This window comes from Lissotriton helveticus, chromosome 3_1, assembly GCF_964261635.1.
Source record: "Lissotriton helveticus chromosome 3_1, aLisHel1.1, whole genome shotgun sequence".
NCBI classification, from domain to species: Eukaryota; Metazoa; Chordata; class Amphibia; order Caudata; family Salamandridae; genus Lissotriton; species Lissotriton helveticus.
This window is the reverse complement of record NC_136061.1, coordinates 625,382,083-625,403,183: the sequence shown is the minus strand read 5'-3', so window position 1 is coordinate 625,403,183 and position 21,101 is coordinate 625,382,083. Positions and strand designations below refer to the sequence as shown.

At 44.1% G+C, this 21,101-nt stretch overlaps 1 protein-coding gene across 1 annotated transcript in view; it reads left to right on the top strand.

Moving 5' to 3' along the window:
* TMEM216 (transmembrane protein 216) overlaps nt 1-17,762 on the top strand; it is a 55,783-nt gene extending 38,021 nt beyond the window's left edge. The window contains exons 5-6 of the mRNA XM_078680627.1: nt 12,209-12,410; nt 12,771-17,762. Of these exons, the coding sequence (XP_078536753.1) occupies nt 12,209-12,410; nt 12,771-12,786 (218 nt within the window). The 3' untranslated portion in view covers nt 12,787-17,762. The remainder of the gene's footprint in view (nt 1-12,208; nt 12,411-12,770) is intronic.
* Nucleotides 17,763-21,101: the final 3,339 nt, after the last annotated feature.

The following is a 21,101-nucleotide window of genomic DNA, read 5'->3' as shown; positions in this document are numbered from 1 at the left end:
AAATTTGGATATGAGGATGTCCAACTTGCGGTGGAAATCCTCCGTCAATAAGAGAGGGAGCATTGTGATTAGGTAATTCACTAGAGGCGTGATCATCATCTTCATGGTTTCGATTCTGCCCCACCACGTGATAAATCTTGGGGACCATGCGTCTAGGAGATCTTTAATTTTCCCCAAGGTGATGAATTCATTCTGTTGAAGAGACTCTAAGATAGTGCTGCCGAATTCTATCCCTAGATAGTTGATAAATCCCGGCTGCCATGCAAGGCCCGAGTCTCCCAGTATCTCTCTGGTGCAGTGAATGTTCAAGGGCTTAACTTTGGATGTATCTCTCTTTAGCTTATAACCCGAGTGAGAGGAATAAACTTATATGGATCGCATCAGGGCCTTAATAGAAGAGCTCGTATCCTCTGTTACAATGAGAATATCATCTGCATAGGTGGCTAGTTTCACCTTAGAATCCTTAAAACGTACTTCTCTTATTTCGTTGTTACACTTAATATCCTGGATTAAAGGCTCAAGGGCTAGGAGGATGAGGGCGGTAGAAAGAGGACAACCCTGCCTAGTTCGCTGCTCAAGTGTAAAGGCATCCGAAAGGGTTCCATTAATCGCTATACAGGCGGTAAGTGATTAATACATCGCCATAACCATGTTGATGTACGAGTTACCTAGATTAAAAGACAACATACATTATCTCAAGAAACATAATAAGCTAGTGTTGTCATTAGACATTCGATTTTTAGGGAATCCAACTTGTGAATTACTAATTAACTTTGGAAGAACCCCTTTCAGTCTTAGGGCTAGAATTTTAGCATAGATTTTACAGTCCACATTGATCAGTAAGATTGGCCTGTAATTGTTTGGCAATAAGGGGTCTTTTCCTTCCTTTGGTGTTAAGATAATGTTGGCTTCTTTCATCGAATTGGATGTACGTCCCTCTCTGGGTATGGTATTCAAAACTTTTAACATGGTTGGTTGTAGAGACCCTCCGAATGCCTTATAAAAGGAAGCCGAGAAACTGTCTGGACCTGGGGCCTTGTTACTTTTCAGGGATTTGATTGAGTTAGCTAGTTCCGTTTCCAAAATGGGTTTCCCTAGCGCTGCTCTTTCTGTTTCCGATAAGCTTGGTAGGTTTAGTGATTTTAAATAATTGGCACACTCTTCCGATTAAACTGATTGTTTGCTTTTATATAGATCTTCATAGAGGGATTTAAAGGCGTGCAGGATCTCTCTTTGGTTAGTTTGGATGTTCCTATTGGAGTCTTTTATAGTAAACTGTTTCTGCTTATGTTTAAGATGAGAGGCTAATAATTTACCCGCTTTGTTGCCTTTGCAAAGTTTGAGGGCCTTAAATTTGTTGATCCACACTCCCGCCAGCTGACTCACAATTTATGTAAGAGATATAACCCTGTAGCATTCTATCTGTTGTCAGTAAGTTCCAATGTCGCTGAAGAGACCTGCGGAATTTTACAGAGAGCCTGCTGTAATCTGTCACCAGCGGTACCTTCTTGGATCTTTGCTCGCTTGTTGTCTTTTGATTAGTGTTTGTTCCCTACTCACATTCATAATTCGCTTCCTAGCAGCACTAACCACTTGCCTGCTGTATCCTTCTTGTAAAAACCTAATTTCAATGTCATTCAGTACTGTCTCACATTCTGATTCTTCACTACATTTATGCTTTGCCTGTGTCATTTCTCCAAAAGGGATGGCATTAACCTGATATTTTGAATGAGTACTAGATGCATGTAATACTGAGTGTAAGAATTGGCTTTTGTAGTTTGGTTTGCCCTGTTCCCATCATGCACTGGGACAGGAACAGACTAATTTGCATACAGCCAGGTTCTGAAACTGGGATGGTGCAATGAGCTAAAAAACGGTGTTGGATCTAGCCCTGATCTTTTGACTGGGTGAGAGTATTCTGCTTAATTCAGAGACTCTGTCCCTCACCACCCCTTGTTGTAAATATGAGTTGCATGATGTGGGCGCGTGCTAAAGCCTGCTCTGAATCTTATTAATAATAATGTAAAGTTCCAAGTCCAGGAAAATAATTGTCTCTGTACTATAGTGAAAGGTAAACTTTATATTGGACTGATTGTCATTGATATAGGAGCAAAAGCTGTTTAGTTGCTGTACGCTACCTGTCCAAATCATAAAGCAATCATCTATGCAGCATCCCCAGTAGAACACATAGTCAATCCATGGCATTCCATGTGGGACCCAAATTAGCTCCACCTCTGACTACCTCATGAAGAGGCAGGCGTATGAAGAAGTGCATTTGGAACCTATCGCAGTCCCCTGTAGTTGTCTGTACCATTCATCTTTGAATAGGATCACATTATTCCTCAAGATCAACTCTGACATCCCCAGCAGCCTCTCTGTATATTGCCATAGGCTGGCTGATCTTTTACTTTATATTTGTCGTAGAGCCGAGTCCCTGATCATGTCCAAGGCTAGTTATAGCGATACAACATCCAATGTAACCATTGTCATGCCTGATTCCCAATAGATATTTCCCAACAGATTAAGCATAAGCTTTGTGTCCTGTATATATGAGGGCAAGCTTTTAACCAGAGGCTGTAGAAATACATCCACAAATTCAGATAGTCTTTCTGTGGGTACACCAATACCCGAAATTATTGTTCTCCCTGTATCTTGGGGAGAGTGTAGATGCATAGCTATTTTGGGCGGTCTATTCGTAAATACATGTATTCGTCATCATTAAATAAACAGTTGTCATGCCTTTATATCTTTAGATGTTGATTGATTTTTGTTGTTAATTCAAATTAAGAATTACCCGCCACCTTTTCACTCTTGTAGTCATGTCTATTCATGACCACTATGTTTCCCCCTTTGTCAACCTCTTTTAATATGATCTCCATATTTTCCTGAAGAGTTCTGAGTGCTACTCTCTCTCCTGGGCTGAGATTTTCACCAATCCTACCCCATTCAGTCCAGTATTTTTTACTGTTTCTAAGCGTAGCCAAGTCATTACAGAAATGAACCAACACTAATCTTCATATATCAGTCCTGACATTGCTTTAATGATGAATCTGTTAGCTGGTATTTTGTCTATTATTTTTTGTCCATGTTAATCATTGAGAGTTGATGATATGCTCTACAGTCCAGTGTATCTCTTGTTCTGTTTGGCTACAATTTTGATTATAGCTTCCAGCATTGAAGGGGAGCCATTCTACTGCCTCCAGGATTACTTCCAATGTATCCATGTACTTCTTGTAAAATTCCCCTCGGAGACCAACACTGCGTGGTTATTTTCCTGAGATCACGCAGTATATCTCCTCTATCAATGCCATTTTATTGCTCTCTTTCTTGAGTTGGTCACACTGTTGCCTGGTTAGCCTTTGCAGACTTTTACCCTCCAGACTTCTTCCAATGCTTATTGCTGTCTTAAATGGGAGTTGTTATTATAATGAAGCGGTCGCCTGCATCATATAGATGTAATATGTGTGTTATGCAGATTTGGAGAGCACACTATCACTCAGGAGGGCATCCGGGTGCTGAGCGGGTGTGAGTCTAGGAAACCCAGGCCCTAGTGGGACTGCACGAAAAGCCAGGTCTTCAGCTTCTTGCAGAGTTGAATAAGTGAGGAGGATGCTCTTATGTGTGGCTGCATGTCAATTCATGCTTAAGGAGCAATTTATGAAAAGGTTCAAAAACTAGATCTAGTTTTCTGTATGCTTGGAGTTTGTGGAGGTAGTAGTCTGGAACGAGCAGAAGTCCCTGGAAGGTTTGTTAAAGCAGATGTGATTGTTGAGGTATGCAGGGCCAGTATTACGTACTTGTAAGCATGGGTGAGGAGTTTTACTTGGGCTTGTTTATGAATGGGGAGCCAGTAGAGCTTCTTCAGGTTTTGTGTGATGTGATTGCAGTGTGGGAGGTTGAGTGTGATTCTGGCCATTTAGTTCTGAATGGTCTTCATCCTTCTGGTAAGTTTTATGTTGATCCCGGCATAGAGGGTGTTATCTTCCTCAGCATCATCAGGGTTCATGACACCCAGCTGTTCCTCTCCCTCACCAATGAGCCCACAGTTGCCAAGAGCAACTTCTGGACCGGATGAAGGCTATCGCCACCTGGATCAAGGACAGCTGCCTCAAGCTAAACACAGAGAAGACCGAAGTCCTCATCTTGTGCTCCACCCACTCCGCTAGGGACAACTCCTGGTGGCCTCCGCCCACACCCACAGACCACGCAAGAAATTTCAGTATTATCTTATACTCCTCCCTCACCATGAACCAACAGATTAATGCTGTCTCATCATCCTGCTTCCACATGCTATGCCTGATCAGAAAGATCTTCAAGTGTATCCCCACGGAGTACAGAAAGATTGTCACCCACGCACTCATGAGCTGCAGACTCGGCTACGTCAACGTTCTCCACTCCAGCATCACCCATAAACTCCTCAAGAAACTTCTAAGCATTCAGAACTCCTCTGCCAGACTCCTCCTCAACATCCCCCACCGCAGCCACATCACCAGCCACCTGAGAGACCTCCACTGGGTCCCAGTCAACAAAAGGATCACCTTCAAGCTCCTCACACACGCCTACAAAGCCCTACACAACACAGGACCTGCATCACTCAACCACCGCCTCTTGTTCTATGCACCCACCAGAGCCCTCTGCTCTGCACAACTGGCCCTGGCCGCCATCCCATGTATCCGTAAGACCACTGCTGGGGGGAAGATCCTTCTCCTATTTCGCAGCAAAGACCTGGAACACCCTGCCTCTCCCCCTAAGGCAGTCGCTGTCACTGCCCCAATTTAGGAAGGACCACAAGACCTGCTTCTTCGACTAAACCACAGTCCCTTGCGACTGATCGGAGTTACACTTTACAAGCCCCTTGATTGATTGATTGATTGATTGATTGATATGGAAGCATGAGGTGCTGACAGCATGGGCTTGGGCGGTCATGTTAAGTTTGCTGTCAATGTTGATCCTGAGGTTCTTGGCATGGGTAGTCGGGTGGGGGTATCAGTTCTAGCTCTGTTGGTCACCAGGTGAAGTCCCTCAGTGATGTGCTCTTCCCGAAGTTTATGATTTTGGCCTTATTGGCATTATGTTTTAGACAGTTGGTCTATAACCAGTGGGCGATTTCAGTCAAGCAGGCCTTCAACTTGATCAGGGTACTGGGCGTCTTGTCTATGAGGTGGAGAATGAGTTGTGCATCGGAGAGGAGGTTGATATCACGAGAGTAGATGATTCTGGCTAGAGGGATCATGTATGCATTGAGGAGGGTTGGGCTCCGGGAGCATTCTTCCGGAACTTCACAGAGAGATCGCATGTATCCGAGGTGTACGCTGCCAGGCTAATTGACTGGATCCTTCCAGTCAGGAAGAAGATCCATTGATGTACCTGTCCTTGGATTCCAATTTCATGAAGACGTTGGATGGGGATGGGGTGAGAGACTGTGTTAAATGCTGCAGAGAGATACGGGAGGATGAGGGTCGCCTTGTCTCCTCTGTCCAGAGTCAGAGGGACGTTTTTGTGCTGTGGTTGGATCTAAAAGCAGACTGAGTGGTCTCAAATAGTTAGTTGTCGTTGAGGTATTTGATGAGGTGTCTATTGATGATTTTCTCTAAGGCCTTGGCTGAGAAGGATAAGCAGGACATCTGCCTAGTTGACTAGCTTTGAAGGGACAGCAGAGAGTTTCTTCAGCAGTGGGAGGGGCAGTTGCATGTTTTCAAGCATCTGAGAAGGTCACGGAGGAGAAGGATGCATTCAAAATGGGTGTGAGCATAGTGCTGATAGGTTGCAGTTCTCTAGAGTACGTGTGGTGCAGGTGGGGGTTTGTATATTGGAATTAGAAATACCACATTGTGTGTAGAGTAACACTACTTAAGTTTATTAAGTAATAGCCTATGAGTGTTGAGGGGTGAAACATGCATTGTCTGGGACCTTTTTGTAGCACCCTGAAATATTTTTAGTTCAAGGACCACAAGATCAATAAATAATTATTATACAAGAAAATGAAGCCTTATGGACTCAAATGCTCAATTTGAAATTTTGAAGGCCTGTAATATAATGGACTCGTCTTTTTTCTAATTATTCATTGTGATTGCACTGTGGATTTAAGGGGTATAATCCATCAATAGGTTGGCCCATTTTGAATACAAAATTGAGCCCTGTTCAAGTTGGTGTAGACTCCCTGGAGTATTACCCCCACACTCCTAGGCTAGTACTTAATCACTGGCATAGACTACTTTGCCTCTTGATGTGCATATTGTGCATAAGCAAAATGCCGTCATTCAAGTGAGACCAGCTGAATTGGGCTGGCACTGTACCACCATCTATATGCTGTGGTAGGTGGATAATGATATTTTACAGCAGACGAATGGATGAAGAGACGTAACGGAAGGCCCCTATATGTAAATGTAGCTAAAAAGGCAAAATTATTGGAATCTATGTATAGGGAGTGTGTAAGCAAAACAAACGGAATGGGCTTGATACTTTCCATTGCTCATATTTGAATATATTTTTCTCCATACCAATGGCGGATGGTGACATTTAAAGTGGTGTGGCGTAAAGGTTTGGTATGACTTTTATGTAGTGAGTGATGTGGGCAAGCTTATTGGACAAACGTGGGTTCCAGGCTAGATCCTCCTCCAGAGAAATAAATTGAACAAAAGATAAAAACTGCCCTATATCTTATTGCATTTATATATTCGACAGTTACTGTAATGTGCCAATTGTACAACACAACAACTTCAGCCTTTTAAACTCTGTGCTTGCCCAGTGTCTTGAACTGCATGCAGCATCAATTTTGGAAGAATATGCTCTAACCAGGCTTCGGAAAGGATCCACAGCTGCTGACTGCAATTTGTCATATAGAAATATGTGAAGACAGGTCTTTAATTGGAATGAAAAATGTGTTGACTCTCTAAAAGGGAATACGTAAAAGAAATTTCAGTGATTCCCATAGTGTGCTACCCGACCGGTATTGTGGGTTCTCTCTTAGATGTAATTGCATCCAGATATGTAACACAACAACTGACCTATACCTAAAACCTGTCCGTGTGATTGGCTTTGTCAATGTTTTTTAGCTGTTTAACATAAATGAGTAACAACAAAGATTTGTTATAATAATTAACCTTCAAAATGGTTCCATTCTGATATTTCAATAGTATTGAGGCATGTGGAAGGACTCCTGTCTTCAGTTATGTGTACTTTAGGTTAGATATATATGTCCTTTTTCGCTGCACATCTCTTCCATCTGCACATCTTCAACCACCTCTCTTTCCTCTTTGGCACCCTCCTTTCACTCTTTCTCGAAGGCACTCCCATGTATCTCCCTCACTTCACCACTTCCAATCATACACTGCACTCACTCATATTTATTTACTTTTGCCCTGTAAATATTTTGTCCTCTACCCTTCACACCATTGTTCTGTGTACTCTGCAAAGAGGCCAACCCACTGACAGGCACTTTGCTTTGGCTTCAGCGTCGGCGTCTGCGTTCTCAATCAAAACCCCTCATAAACACCTGCACAGCTCAAAGGATGCACGAAAAAAATACAGAAAGAAACACAACATGATTAAATAGCAAACTTTTGAGTGAAGTTAAATTAACACCTTCGGTGGTCGTGACGGCTCCTGGCCGTCATGCATGGTAGGCGTGTGCTCATGATGGCCGGGAGCCGTCAGAACGCTGCCGCTCCTCCCATGCACAATTAATTCCCCGCCTGTGTGGGCGAATTAATATGTGGGCGGAGTTCTGACGGCTCCCGGCCGTTATGAGCACACGCCTCCCATGATTTATGACGGCCAGGTACCCGTCATGAGCACCGCAGTGTCACGCCCCCCCAACCCCCCCACGCAACCCCGCACCACTGCGAAATTCACGCCACGGCAAAGGGGTTAAGTCAAACTTGAAATAAGATCGAAACTAAATAGCTGGCATGCATTACCTTAATGTTTTTAACACGCATTGTTTGTAAATCAATCCATGTTTTTGGCATTACTGTTGTTAAGGGCATGTCACTGGCGGGCAAGACTGCGGTAATGCGGGGGAGGAGCCAAGATGGCGATGCGAACGGACGTGTAGGCTCCCAGCTCCGTGACCCTCCGAGCCCCGCATGACTCTCCTGTCATTATCCTGACATTGCGCTTTAATCTGGTGTGTGGGAATGAGCGCTGAAACTGATAGCGTGTTCCCGAGCTCCCTGCTGGCCTCATAACCGGAGATATTTGCGATGGCAGTCGGCAGCCCTGAGAGACTCTGGAGCCGGGGCATCTGCTTCTAAACATGGCCGGGTGCTGATGCAACAACAGCGGCCATCTGCTCTGGGGCGGAGTCGGTCCACAGGAGTGCAGGATCCGGCGATCGGATTCTTACCACAGGCGTCCTGCTTGACAAGCAAAGCGGCCGTGGCGCACCCCTTAAGCGATGACCTGGTGGGAACTTAATATATATGTGGAGCACAGATGGTGACTAATCCGACGCTGTTTCAGACTCGGCCCGGTTTTCGCGGGCCACTCCCGAATTTTCGGCTGGCGCTGCACCGGAGCGCAGATGATCGCTGCAGGAGACCGTTGCTTTGGGTTCTGCCCTCCATGTTTCTGCGAACCGGAATGTGATCGCATCGAGCTGCCCTCGCCTCTGACTACCTCCCAGTCCCCATTTACGATGGAAACACCGGAATGCTGCCTGGATGAGATGGAGAACGCTATCCTGGCTCCCGAGGTGCAACAAGAGGTGGAGTGGGTGCAATCAAGAGGCGCTGCGGTATGTACAACAGGGGCTACGTCGTTCTGCGGTGACATACTTGCTGCTATTGATGACTTTCGATTTGCCTGGGAACACTGTTCACGTGAGCTCTGGAGGAAGCTGGATGGTGTCATGCTCGCACTGGGACACTCACGGTCGGACGACTTCTTGGTACATGAAGATCGGCCCCGAATTGTTTTCGAGGCGAGTACCGTGACCACCCGTGTACGCGGAGGAGTGTGGGTGCTAATGGACAATGCGTAGAACTGTGGACAACTATCCGTGGCTTTTGACTATTCTGATGGTTCCCTCTCACAACAGCTGTTAGCGGTTCCGTACGTTGCTCCGCTACCGACGTCCTATGCTTTGTCACAGCGACGGCTGGTGCCCGTGCCTGTTTCCTCCGTCTTTGTCCTCGCATCCCTGCTGTGGAATACGGGTCCTGGGAATGTCTTGGGGAAGATGGCCGCCTGGGCCGAAGACTCTGCTGGTGGCCAGCGACGTCCATCTTGTATGCTTGTGTTGCTCTCCGCCTTTGCTTGGCCTCTTTGTTTCCTTGTATCGGCGGATGCGGGAATCGATCGGCGGATGTGCCTTCGGGGACTCGTAAGGACAGGCCAAGGATAAGATGTATCCCTTCAAATGTTGACAATTAGGTGGCTGGCGGGGATGCGGGGCGCGTGTTATTTTTCTGTGCCTTTTAGTGCGAACTGTTGATGATTCTCCCCATTACTGATTGACTCGATTGATTATTGCTGTGGATTATGTCTCTTGGGGAGTAGTATATTTTGCGGGAAGGGTCGGCTGGGAGCCCGTACTGAGGGCCCTCCCTCAGTTTTTACGAATCTACTCTTTTTCTTTCTCTTTCTGTGGGGCAATTCCTGGGCGACAGGCACGCTGTTAGTGGGGTAGGCCGTAGCCATTACAGTGGTGTGGGGTGGCGGGTGTGGGGGGGGGGGATTTGTTATTTTAGTTTGTTTTGTTCTATGGTCCCTTTCTTCTTTCTTCTTCCCTTTCTTGGGCCCTTCTTTTATTTCGTTGGGCGATGGGCCCCTTTCCGCTCTTTTCTAAATTTCGGGTCTATACACCGGGATCCTTTATTTTCCTCTTTAGGGTAATTCCGGGGCGACAGGCACGCTGTTAGTGGGATAGGCCATAGCCATTACGGTGATGTAGGGTGGAGGGTGTTGGGGGGGTTTTGTTATTTTAGTTTGTTTTGTTCTATGGTCCCTTTCTTTTTCCTTCCTAGTAGGGTTGGCTGTATCGTTTCCTTTCATCCTTCTCTCTGTCGGGCATCTGCACTTGCCTCTCTTTTGTGGTTTCGGAAGGCTTGGTTTTTCGGATGATGCTTTCGATACATTGCTTGCCATTGTTTGACCCTTCCTCCTGGCCTGCCTTTGGCGGGCGTACTGTGTCTTATGCCGTATTGCTCATCACCGATTCCTGATTGCATGGGGGGATACTCCCCTCCCGCCTCTTCTAGTTTATCGTGCAGTGTGATGCCTTCGATGATATAGCCACAGTTACTTCTTCAAAAATATAAAAATGAAACCTCTTTTATCCTTATGCTTTGTGGAGCCTACAACCACGTATTATGACTACACCGCGATAGCTCCTTGAGCCGTAAACATGTGTAATGCTCCTGTTTGTATTTCCTGAGTTTGCGGCCAGCCCCTGTGGTTGTAGGCCTGCGCTTGTACCGCTTTGATTGACTCAAATAAAGGTTTTTAAAAAAGAAAAAAGAAAAAAAAAAAGACTGCGGTAATGCGGGCTGGAGGGCTATGGTTCGGACTGCTATGAACGCTAATGTCCACCTCTTTCTTGTGAATCAAATTTAAAAAACCGCACAATGCTTTTGTTTTCAGAGTAGCATTTCATCAAACCTTGGGAACGTAAACTGTGCCATTAATACCATGTTATTGTTAAAGTCTGCATTGCATGCTGTTGGTCTAGAGACTAAGCAGCATGGCCATGCACCTACAGGGATGTAGTAATTGCAGTCAGGCATGAAGCTGATTTAAAGACACTTTGCCGGCAGACCGCATTAGAACTGCAGTGCATTTATATCAAATGAGCCAACATAGTTCAGCTGTACTGGATAGACTTTAAGGCGCACAGGATGTACTTCTCTGCAGGGCTCGGTACTCAAGGTCAGTTTTACTGTCTTACAGCAGATAACTATCTACTGTAAGCACATTTCACTTGCTTTGCCCCTGACTCAGTTATTTGTATCAACTTCACAGGGGGAAAAGAACCCTGGCCTTCGCTTTTGGATCATTTTGCGGGGAAACAAATGCAGCAACTCCACATCTAACTGGTCTAGCGACGTGCAGCCAGGGCCTGGGGTGACGCGTGTCACAGTGGGGGAGGTTAGGGTGGCGAGGGGTCTCAAACCAATACACATCACAGAAGATTAGCATTCTAACACTTACCATTACATAGAACAAGGCACCAGACTACACATGCTTGCATCCACTCCTAAGTGTGACAAATGGAAATGTGTGGGATCTATGTCTGTGAATGACAGACGGCTGCGCTCACACAGGGATGGAGACTTTAACGCCCGAAACTATGATGCTGAAAGCGTCACTGGCCTAAAGTGGACACTGCCATAGAATATAATGACAATGCTTTATTATGCAGGGCCTTAGAACAGTAAGCCCTGCGTTGTGCATCACAGTTCAGAAAGTTGATTTACTGCCTGGCTTCCTTCTCTGGCTTCAAAGCAAGGTGGGGCAGGCAACCTGGGACACACAGCCCAGACTTAAATACATCAATTTGTTTAGAGATACGATCTTATCTCTAAATAAATCGATCCATTTAATATTTGTACAGGAATGTGAAGGAATATCAGGGGGGGCGCAGCCGCAGAGCCCTAATGGAGAAGCCACCCGTTTCATACAGAGATGCGATTTAAAAACGGCCTTCATATTTTTATTTCACACGGTTCTGTGGAACCGAGTAAGTTATATGTAACGGGTGCCTTTTATACATTTATAAGTTCAGTAAACTACCAGTTTTTGTTTGTGTTCTGCATACTTCAGTGAATATTTGGTAATCTGCTACATCAGAGAAAATGAAATACTTATCTCGTGGGATGGGATGCCATGATATGTTGTGCATTACTCATGAGGTTGTTGTCTGTGCACCATTAAGTGGGGTCTATGTTCATTTTGAACAGCTGTAGTTTGTGTAGCTTCCTTATAGTGTCCATCAATCATTTTACGGCGAATTGTCTAAATAAACCTACATCCTTACAGAGTAATGTTTGATGGTGCTTAATTAAACAGCAATCTGATTGCGTAATATGTCACACTGGCATTTAGAATAAGTTCCTTTACTTGGGTCCCAACTTGGATTTGCTGATGTGTTCATTTACTATCTATTTTTCTTCTCTTCTCCGCCCCATCTCTTTCTTCTCCTTGTTGTGTATTGGCTGTACTTTAAACTTTCTTTGTTACAAGATGTTCTGCTCTTTGCATACTACAGGTTCAAAAGGAAACTTGACTCAGAGAAAACTGCCTGTAGTCATCAGTGTGGGCTTGACGTTTCCAGCTGCCATGTTGGCTTTGTACTACCTGCTCCTGCAGACCTACGTGTTGCGTCTCGAAGCAGTAATGAACGTCATCCTCTTGGTTTTCTATGTTCTAGAAGTTCTTCTAGACATTGTGGCCCTCGTCTCTTTCTCCAGGTAATGGTATGCCTTTATTCTGGGGTCTGGTGAGGAGAACTACACCTCTCTCATGTTGTGAACACCTTTTAAAACTTCCATGATTGAAGGGACAGTAAGAATAGTTAATGCCAGATGAACAGTGCACTAAAAATAGAATCAACCGTAAATGCATCACAGAGACCTTAAGATAGATAGGACGGGGATACTTTTCCTTATGTGATATCTCATCTGCAGTGTTTAACGTGAGTGAATATAGATGTACCTGTATGTCTCTGGGGTTGTCCCGCCACATAGATAACATCTGTTTAGGAGATAAATGGGGATACTGAGGAGGCATTTGTCCTTTGCATCTTATCCAATCTTTCTCTCTTTTTACAGGCTGGAAACATACTGATGCTGTTCTCACAAATGCAGGACACCTGAGAATTTGTCACCCTACTGCCCAAGAGGTTTTGAGATCCTCCGTAATAAGCAGACAGAAGCTGCTGTGCACAGCAGATGACTGCTCCTCACAGTGCTCTGCGGTGAATGTGCACATGTTCCTTGCTCATGGCACCCGTGGTAGGGGCTGTGCTCCACTTGTTGTCGAGGAGTACGTTTGTGACACAGAGGAGGTGCTCGCTCCAGCAGAAAGCAGGAGTTCATTATCTGTGCAGTGTGACTGTGTTAGTTTGTTCAAATGTGTGGCTCTGCGTGTACCTGTGTGTTTCCCTGATAATCCGTATAAGCCACCACTATTGTTATTCTTGTGTAACTCCCTGAAATGGCGATTTCTGGGGTTCTTTAGGTGTTTGATGTGTGGTTATTTGCGTTCAACAGCAGAATTCATTCTCCCTGGGAAGAGTGTTCTTTGTAAGAGTATCAGAGTGGGATGCAGCTCGCCCAGGACTCTCTGTATGAGCCCCCACCAGAAAGTCAGCATCTATAAACAAGTATCCCCCTTATAGGTTCAGAAGCTCTATAGGTGTGCCGTCTCAAGTCCAATTTCAAAAGCTGATCTACCTCTGTTGGGCTAATGCAAGCAGTCCTTCATCCTTCAGCCGCTGTCTCACTGATGAGACAGGATTTGGTTGGTCACAGACTCGCAGACTAGTCTGACGTCAGTAGTGGCTTCTGGGTCTGCATGCACTTCTCTATTGACATCTTCCTGGATGGTGATGCTGAGAAAGTTAGAGTTTTTTAGAAAAACATTTTTGTTTAATTGTCTGGTCATATCAGACCGTCAACTGGATAGGGGAGGTTTCATGACATTCATGCTGCGAATAATTTGGCTTAGTCAACATTAATATAATACGGTAGCTAAAATATTTTTCTGGTGAGGATGACTCCTTCTTTAGATGAACTTTTGTGAGTGAATCCTCAAATCACTGAGCGCCAGCACAGTGGCATGAGGAAGGGGGCAGTATTTGAAAAAGATCACTATTTCTTAGCACCATTTGGGAACTTTGAGAAATGCCATTCATGTTGGATTTCACCTGTAGACCAGCAGAACAATGGGTAGGGGCAGACTGATTCTTTCCACAAACACAGAAAGTGAATACATGGTAGTGATAGATGGCAGAGACATACTAAAGACTGCAGACTTCGCGATATCTCTGTTATACAGTACAAGAAGATTGGGCTTTTCCATCTTGCACTTAGTGTACCCATGTACTGGTGAGGGCATGGTACACTTTTTAGTTGTGAGAAATTCTCTGCCTTTGGATAAATGTTTTGCCATTTGTAAGAATGAACTAGTTCAGATCACTTAAGAAAGGATCAAAAATTGCCATCAAACCTATGTTCTTTTTTAGCTTTGCAAAAACTCATAGATCATGGATAGCAACATGGAAATAAAGTATTGATAGTGCCCTCATGTTCAGCATAGTAGCTTAGGACTGTTTATCTTTTTTGTTGGAACCACTTTGTTGTAGTTTATAGATAAGAAAACCACTGTAAGGAAAACAAATTGATGAGATCAAAACACTGTAAGCCCAATCTAGGACTTCATGTGACATATTCCCAAACTTCCTGCAGCACTCAAGAGCACGCTTCCACCACAATATAAGGCTAATACCAGAGTTGTGATTAATTGGAATTTCGTAGGACCAAGATCTCAACAAGATCACATGTGTTGTGGGGAGTGGGTAGGCAATAGTATGCAAAGAACACCCCGAGTACCTTACACATATAATCGACAGGCAACCAAAGGCCTGTGTTTGAACAAGGTAAACCAACATATCAGTATGCTCAAGACAAAATGATCCTCTGCTAGAGTGTGTTCTTTTATCAGTGTTTTGTTTAACATGTAGACAAAAAATAATGCCGCCAACGCGTTTTGCCAGTACAAGTCTTCTTTCAGGGCTGCACACATGACATGCAGCAGAAAACACACCTATAAATACACACACAAATTAACAGTGTATTAGGAACAACACAGTTCCATAACTTCCCACATGATTCTTTTAAAATCAGAGAATAAAACATTTAAAGTCATCCAAATGAATTATTAAAACATTACAAATGCACAACAAATACAAATTCACAGGCAATGTACTAATTATATAACAATCCCTAGACAAATGTAGACTAAAATACAGGTGATAAACTTTACTGACACAAAAATTGATCAGTCAAAAGCAGGAAGAAGAATTTTTTTGGATCAAACCCTAAACGACAAATAGGAACTAGCAAAATGCATACAGTAATTAACACACCTTCCAAATATACAGAGGGTGAGAAACGAAAACAAACTACTACATACAAAGGGGAGAGAACAAAAGATTTTTTTTCATTAGACATGGACTACACAGAAGTGAAACTACTAATCCATTATTCATTACGGAGATCCCTCCGTATGAGAGTTGACCTGACACCTTGTGTAGGGTGCCAGAGCCCATTGTTTAAAATATTCAAAATGATTAATGCCATATACTCACCATCAAGTAATGACTCGGCTAAGGTCGCCAGATCTAGTGCACAACATCACCACCTAATTGTTCAGGTATTTGTAAGACTCTAAGATTTAAGATGAAGTGGTCATGAGCAAAGAATCTTATTATTCCTAGCTCCATATTAATAACCAGAGAAGAGGAATACCATTGGTAGGAAATGGAAGAAACCAAGTGAAACAACACCAATGTGAAAACAAAGATTAGATACATGCCCCCGAACAGAGCATTGCACCGTACTACCACCGTACACTAAAAAAGTATTACTCTTCCGGGCCCATTTTTAAGAAGCAGAAGGGGGAGCGACACCAATAGGAAAAGGAAGAAACGTGGTGAAGCCAACCCAGTGTGCGAGAGAGACGATAAAAGCATCCCCCCGATCAGGGCATTCCGCTGTGCTGGTAAAGTAGTCACACATATGGGCTGCACAGAAATCACAGCGCTATGTCTGTGGAACATATTAAAAAAGGTTTTTACTCTTCCTGACCCATTGTTAAGAACCAGAAAGGGGCTATGACAACAGTAGGAAAAAGAAAGAACAGGGTGAAGCGACACCAATGTGTAAGAAAGACGCTAAAAACATTTCAACGATATGGACATTCCACTGTGCTGGTAAAGCATTCACAGAGATGTGCTGCCCAAAAATCCAAGCAATATATCTTTATAACAACTGACTGTTGCTCCTCTAACCATCTGATAGAACAATCCCTAATTCCTATTTCAGCTGTAATTTAAGAAATAAAAAGCTTTCAAAGATACTTCAAAGTGCCCGAGCTGGTCGTCAACGCATACTTTTAATCAGGCTGATACATTCAGTCAGGCTGACCGTGTATGTCATTCATGATTTGCAAAAAACATGTGCAGGGACTTCACTCACCTGTATCCTTTAAGTGCTTCCGCATAAATATCAAGTTCATAAGAGCCTTCAGTATTCAGGAAGCAGAGTATACACACTGAAAATTCAATGGAGCGAGATGGCAACTAACCAGCCCCTGTAGCCACATGAGTATTATATTTCTGCTCATCATAGCGTCCATGGCTGGTAGACCAGTTACTTCCAAAACAATGAAAATGCCAGTACGGTCCAACCCCGTAACCACAAGTGCACCAAATTCCTATGCATTCTTGAAGTCCATTCAATATGGCAAGTAGGCCAGCAGCCATTCAGAATATTTCAGTGTTGGACCCTATATAAAGAATTGCATTTGTAGACATATCTTGAGACCATCCTCACATTATATATGGCTTTTCCTATAGCTGGTAAACTGATTACATCACTTAGGCTCCACATACTAGCATGGGGTTAGCTTAAACACACTAGCTTATAGAATGGTCAAAGGCTGAGGGACAGACTGACTTTTGTTATGCTCCCCAGTACAACTTGTGTACAAGGTGAGGATGAATTACATGGGAACATAGATTTCAAGTCCACATCACAAATGCCAGTTCTGCTTCTCAGCTCTTAAAGTGTCTCCAAATCTCCAGGCAAGATTCCTTTGCCAAAGGATCCTACAAATTTAGACCTGTCATCCAGGAGATTAAGATGTGCTGTTCAGGAATTGTTGTAGGAGTGGATTAAAATACTGCATGTAACACTTCTACTAATTGCAAAGAAATGCATGCCGGAAAAGTGCTTCTGCTTAGCTTTTCAGGAATATCTTATTGGTGAACACGTGCAAAGCAGCTACTTAAGCTTCTATGGATGCACTTGCTGAGCTTTGTTGTGTGACCTGTGGCATCATTACTGCTATCCAAATTAGCAGGGCACCCTTTCAAAACTTTGTCATCCAGTAGACACTACAATACCCCCCAAGTTCTCTAGGGCTCCTGGTAGCATTTCAAAGCGAGTGTAACCTATTAATGTCTTGGTGGTGCTGATACTTTCAGAAGGAAACGGTGCCTTTGTCCTAGTTGCTTCCCCACTTATAAAAGAGGGTCTAATTCCATAGATGTGTTGTTCTTGTGAGGAGAGGTAACCTCTAGCTGTTTCTGGGCGTGTATTTAGTGGGATTTTCTTTGTATTACTGAATGGAAAGTATAAACTTCTTCAAGAGTAAAGGCTGTTCTCCTGGCCATGAGTGCCTGAAATTGTGGTGGCTGAAGGTAGACTTGGTTTGAGGAGTTCTGTAGGTGATAGAGCTTCTTCATTGTGTCTGCTGAATTCAGATGACCAAGGGGACGTTTGTCTGGAGGTTCTGTGCCTGGGAGTGGATGGAACATCTTTCCAGATTGTGTGAAATCCGTAAGCTCTTGAGCAAGTTTCCTCGCAATAATGTATCTCTGAAGAGGTGCGGATTCTTCCCTAAGTCCATAAGGACTTCAGTCAATTTGTATGCAGTGTTCTGTGATTTTCAACTGTATCATGTTTATTTCCCAATCACCAGTTTTCCATAAATGGAATATTGAAATATTTATAATAAATCTTTATTTTCCATAAAAACTGTTTTTTGATTGAACACTTCTTCAACATACTGTGTGAAATTCTCTGCACTTCCGGGCTCTCCTACACTTCTGTGTATAGGCCTACTACCTGGCTTTCAACCTGGATAATAACTGACTCTTAATGAATCATGTTTGCTTATGAAATTCTGTTGACCCAGCAAGACTCTGAACGTTTCCTATGAGCTCTGACAAGAGTTTCAGGAATGTAAGGAATCTTGGGGTGTAAAGTGCATAGGAATTCTAATGAATAGATCTTCCCGCACATTCTTCACCTTATGAATACTCCTTCCAGACTTCTGTATGGTCTCAAAAGCATCCCCCCCCAAAAGGACTCTCCACCATCACCAGGTGGTTGGTTCCACATAAGTCCAGCCATAACTTGTTCTCAAGACGTGACATTCCTGGAGTGCCTTAGTTGTCATCTTGCCTGCTAGTGTTTATTCCTATTTTTATGTGTCTCGTCGATGCGGTTCTTAGTGCTCGAAACTGTTTTTTTTTTTTCTCCAGAATATATTTTTTGTAGCGGTTGCTGCAAGATGATGTCCCTTTGGAACCCAACAATTAATATTTGAGATGTCTGAGGTTGGGACTTGACGCTATAGTGTGCAGCTATTGAACCTATATGCACCTGAAGGCCCAGCCGCGGCCGCTGCAGGTAAGAGCGGAGGGGCCAGGTGAAGGGAGATTTCTAGAGGCGACTACGAGGGAAAATAAATAATTTATTTAATATTCCCTAGTGGTTGTCTCTCGAAATCCCCCCTCACCTGGCCCCACCACTCTTACCTGCAGCGGCCACGGCTGTGAAGGCCATTAGGGAGTGGGAGGCCAACCTATTTTTGACTCAGGCCCACAGGGAGACTCTAGTGAACTCTCACCACAAAAGGAAAGTCACCCTCGAGTTAACATTCTCCTAAGACATTCTCCCCCCAAAAGACACAAACATTGCTGTATGAAGCAGAAGTCATTTTCCACCTTAAAGAAGTGGCCCCATTCCTGGCACTGTATGAATCCTCAACACTGTTACCCAATGTCGGGCTCTTCCTCAATGCCAGGTGTCCCAAAACACACTCCCTCCTCCCCCAAAAAAGATTTATTTATGTTTCCCGGTTCTTCAGCTGACACCATTCAGGCTAAGACCTTCCAGCTAAAAATGATGGTTCTTTTAAAAAAAAAATTCTTCCATTCTTCTACAACTTATGCGGGGCACTTGCTTCCGTTTAATGAGGCTCTCCTAGACCCAACAATGAGTGCATGGGAGACAGCGTTTTCAGACCTGGTAATACAAAAGCTGATTAGCAGACACCATAGACTGCTCCGTGTAGCTTAACTTCCATCCGCTACTGAAGAGTGTGATGTTTCAAACATCATCTGCAAAGCAGAGGGGACTATAACTGTAGTGCCTCTGGAAGAGAGAGGGGCAAGGTTTTACTCCCTTCTTGATCCCCAAGAGGGACAGAGAATTAAGATCTATTCTAGATCTCCACCTTCTGATCCTGTTCAGCCATCAGGAAAAGTTCAAGATGGTATCCCTGAACTAGATCCAATTGATTGGTGTCATCTTCCAATTCTCCAGGCTCACAGGTGGTATTTGAGGTTCATGATTTTCAGTTTGAGGTCTTCACTTTTGGAATAACGATAGTCTTACGTTTTTACAAAGGTGCTGGCAGCTGTGGAGGCTTTGCTGTAGAGGGTGGAAGACCATGTATTCCTTTACTTTGATGACTAACTGCTAAAGGCGGGGTCCCCAACTTTGATCCACGAATATCTCCAGGCACAGACTCTATTCCCCAAACTCAGTGTTACCATCAATATTCAGAAGTCTCCTCTCCCTGCCACACAGAGGGCAGCCATTTATTGGGGCAGTGGTCAACACAACTTATGAAGGCCTTTCTTTTTTCTCAGAGGATCATGGATCTTCAGGTGGTTTTTTTAACTAGCCTGGCTCCAGCTCAGATCCCGGTCCTAGGTCTGCTGGTCCTCATGGCCTCGTTCGTCCTGTTGGTGCCTTGCATATATTTGTGGATGAGCGCTTCTTAGTGTTGTCCATTGGTGTCGTAACCACTACTTCATCTAAGTCTCTAGGCTAAGATGAGGATATACAATTCGGAGCATCAGGATCTGCTTTAGTTGTTGAACCCTCCAACCTTCTGATGGGTAACCGTTCAGCCCTCCTCAGGCTCTGGCTGTTGTGGCAATGCTTGTGTCTTTGCTAAGGTGCTCATTAACCTGTCACACTGGTGCAGTGCCTTTGCTTGCAGAAGTGCCTCAAATCTATGTACTTGAGCGTCAGGAGGTCCAATTTGCCCTGAAGGCTCTTCTCCCTGCTATTGCAGGGGGCAACTTCTGTACTCTGTCGGACAACATCACAAGCATCCATTAGATCGATAGCGCAGTGTGGGCTGTTGGATCATTTGTTGGGAGACAATTCACCTGTGGAAATGGGCGCAGCCCTTGGAGTCTTCCAAGTAGTTGCTTATTTCATAGGCTTTCTCATTATGAAAGTGGATGCCATCAGTGTCTAGCTGGAGGTCTACGAGTGGGAGCTACACTGCTATGTGATGGACTTGATTAACTTCACATTGGGAATTTCTTTGACACAGCCTAAGGAAGGTTAGGAATATGTTGGAAGATTATATATCCACCAGAAATATTGTTACCTCTGGAGAGGTTTTCTTCTCAACTTCACTCTCGGTGTGGAAAAATGACCAGGCTGCCAGGTTTATTTCCATTAAGTGGTCAGAAAACCTATCTAATACATGGATATTTGCCTGACACCAACATACAAAGGCCTGTATGCAGCTAAATATTTCAGATTAATTGAAGAACTACAAAAAATGTCCAAACACTGGGTTAGGGAAGATTGCAACGTTTATAATGAATCTCCTACAACCTCGAAAGTGTGGCAACATAAGATATCTAAATATAACTAGAACGATAAAAAAACTTAGCACGATTTTTTTGATAATCAATTTTTATAGAAATTTTTTAAACAAATTCATTGGTAGCAAATCACACATCACAGTTAAAACACCTCTCCTCATTGACGTCAACAAAGGTAAAGCAGCCCCCCTCCGAGTGGGTACATCAATCCCCAGATAACACAGTTGCATAATAAGACATGGACCTTCACAGTGGTATTAAGCCAAACTATTTGCCCCACACTTTACCGAATAGTTCCGGACAACCTCGGGCCTCAAAGAGAGACTCCTCCTGTACCCCACACCAATCTACCCCCCTCCTCCATCTCCGCACCGTTGGAGCCGCTGCCTGGGACCAACCCGCTGCTATGTCCCGCTTTGCCACCGCCACAGCTGTCCCCAGGAAACGCTTTCCAGCT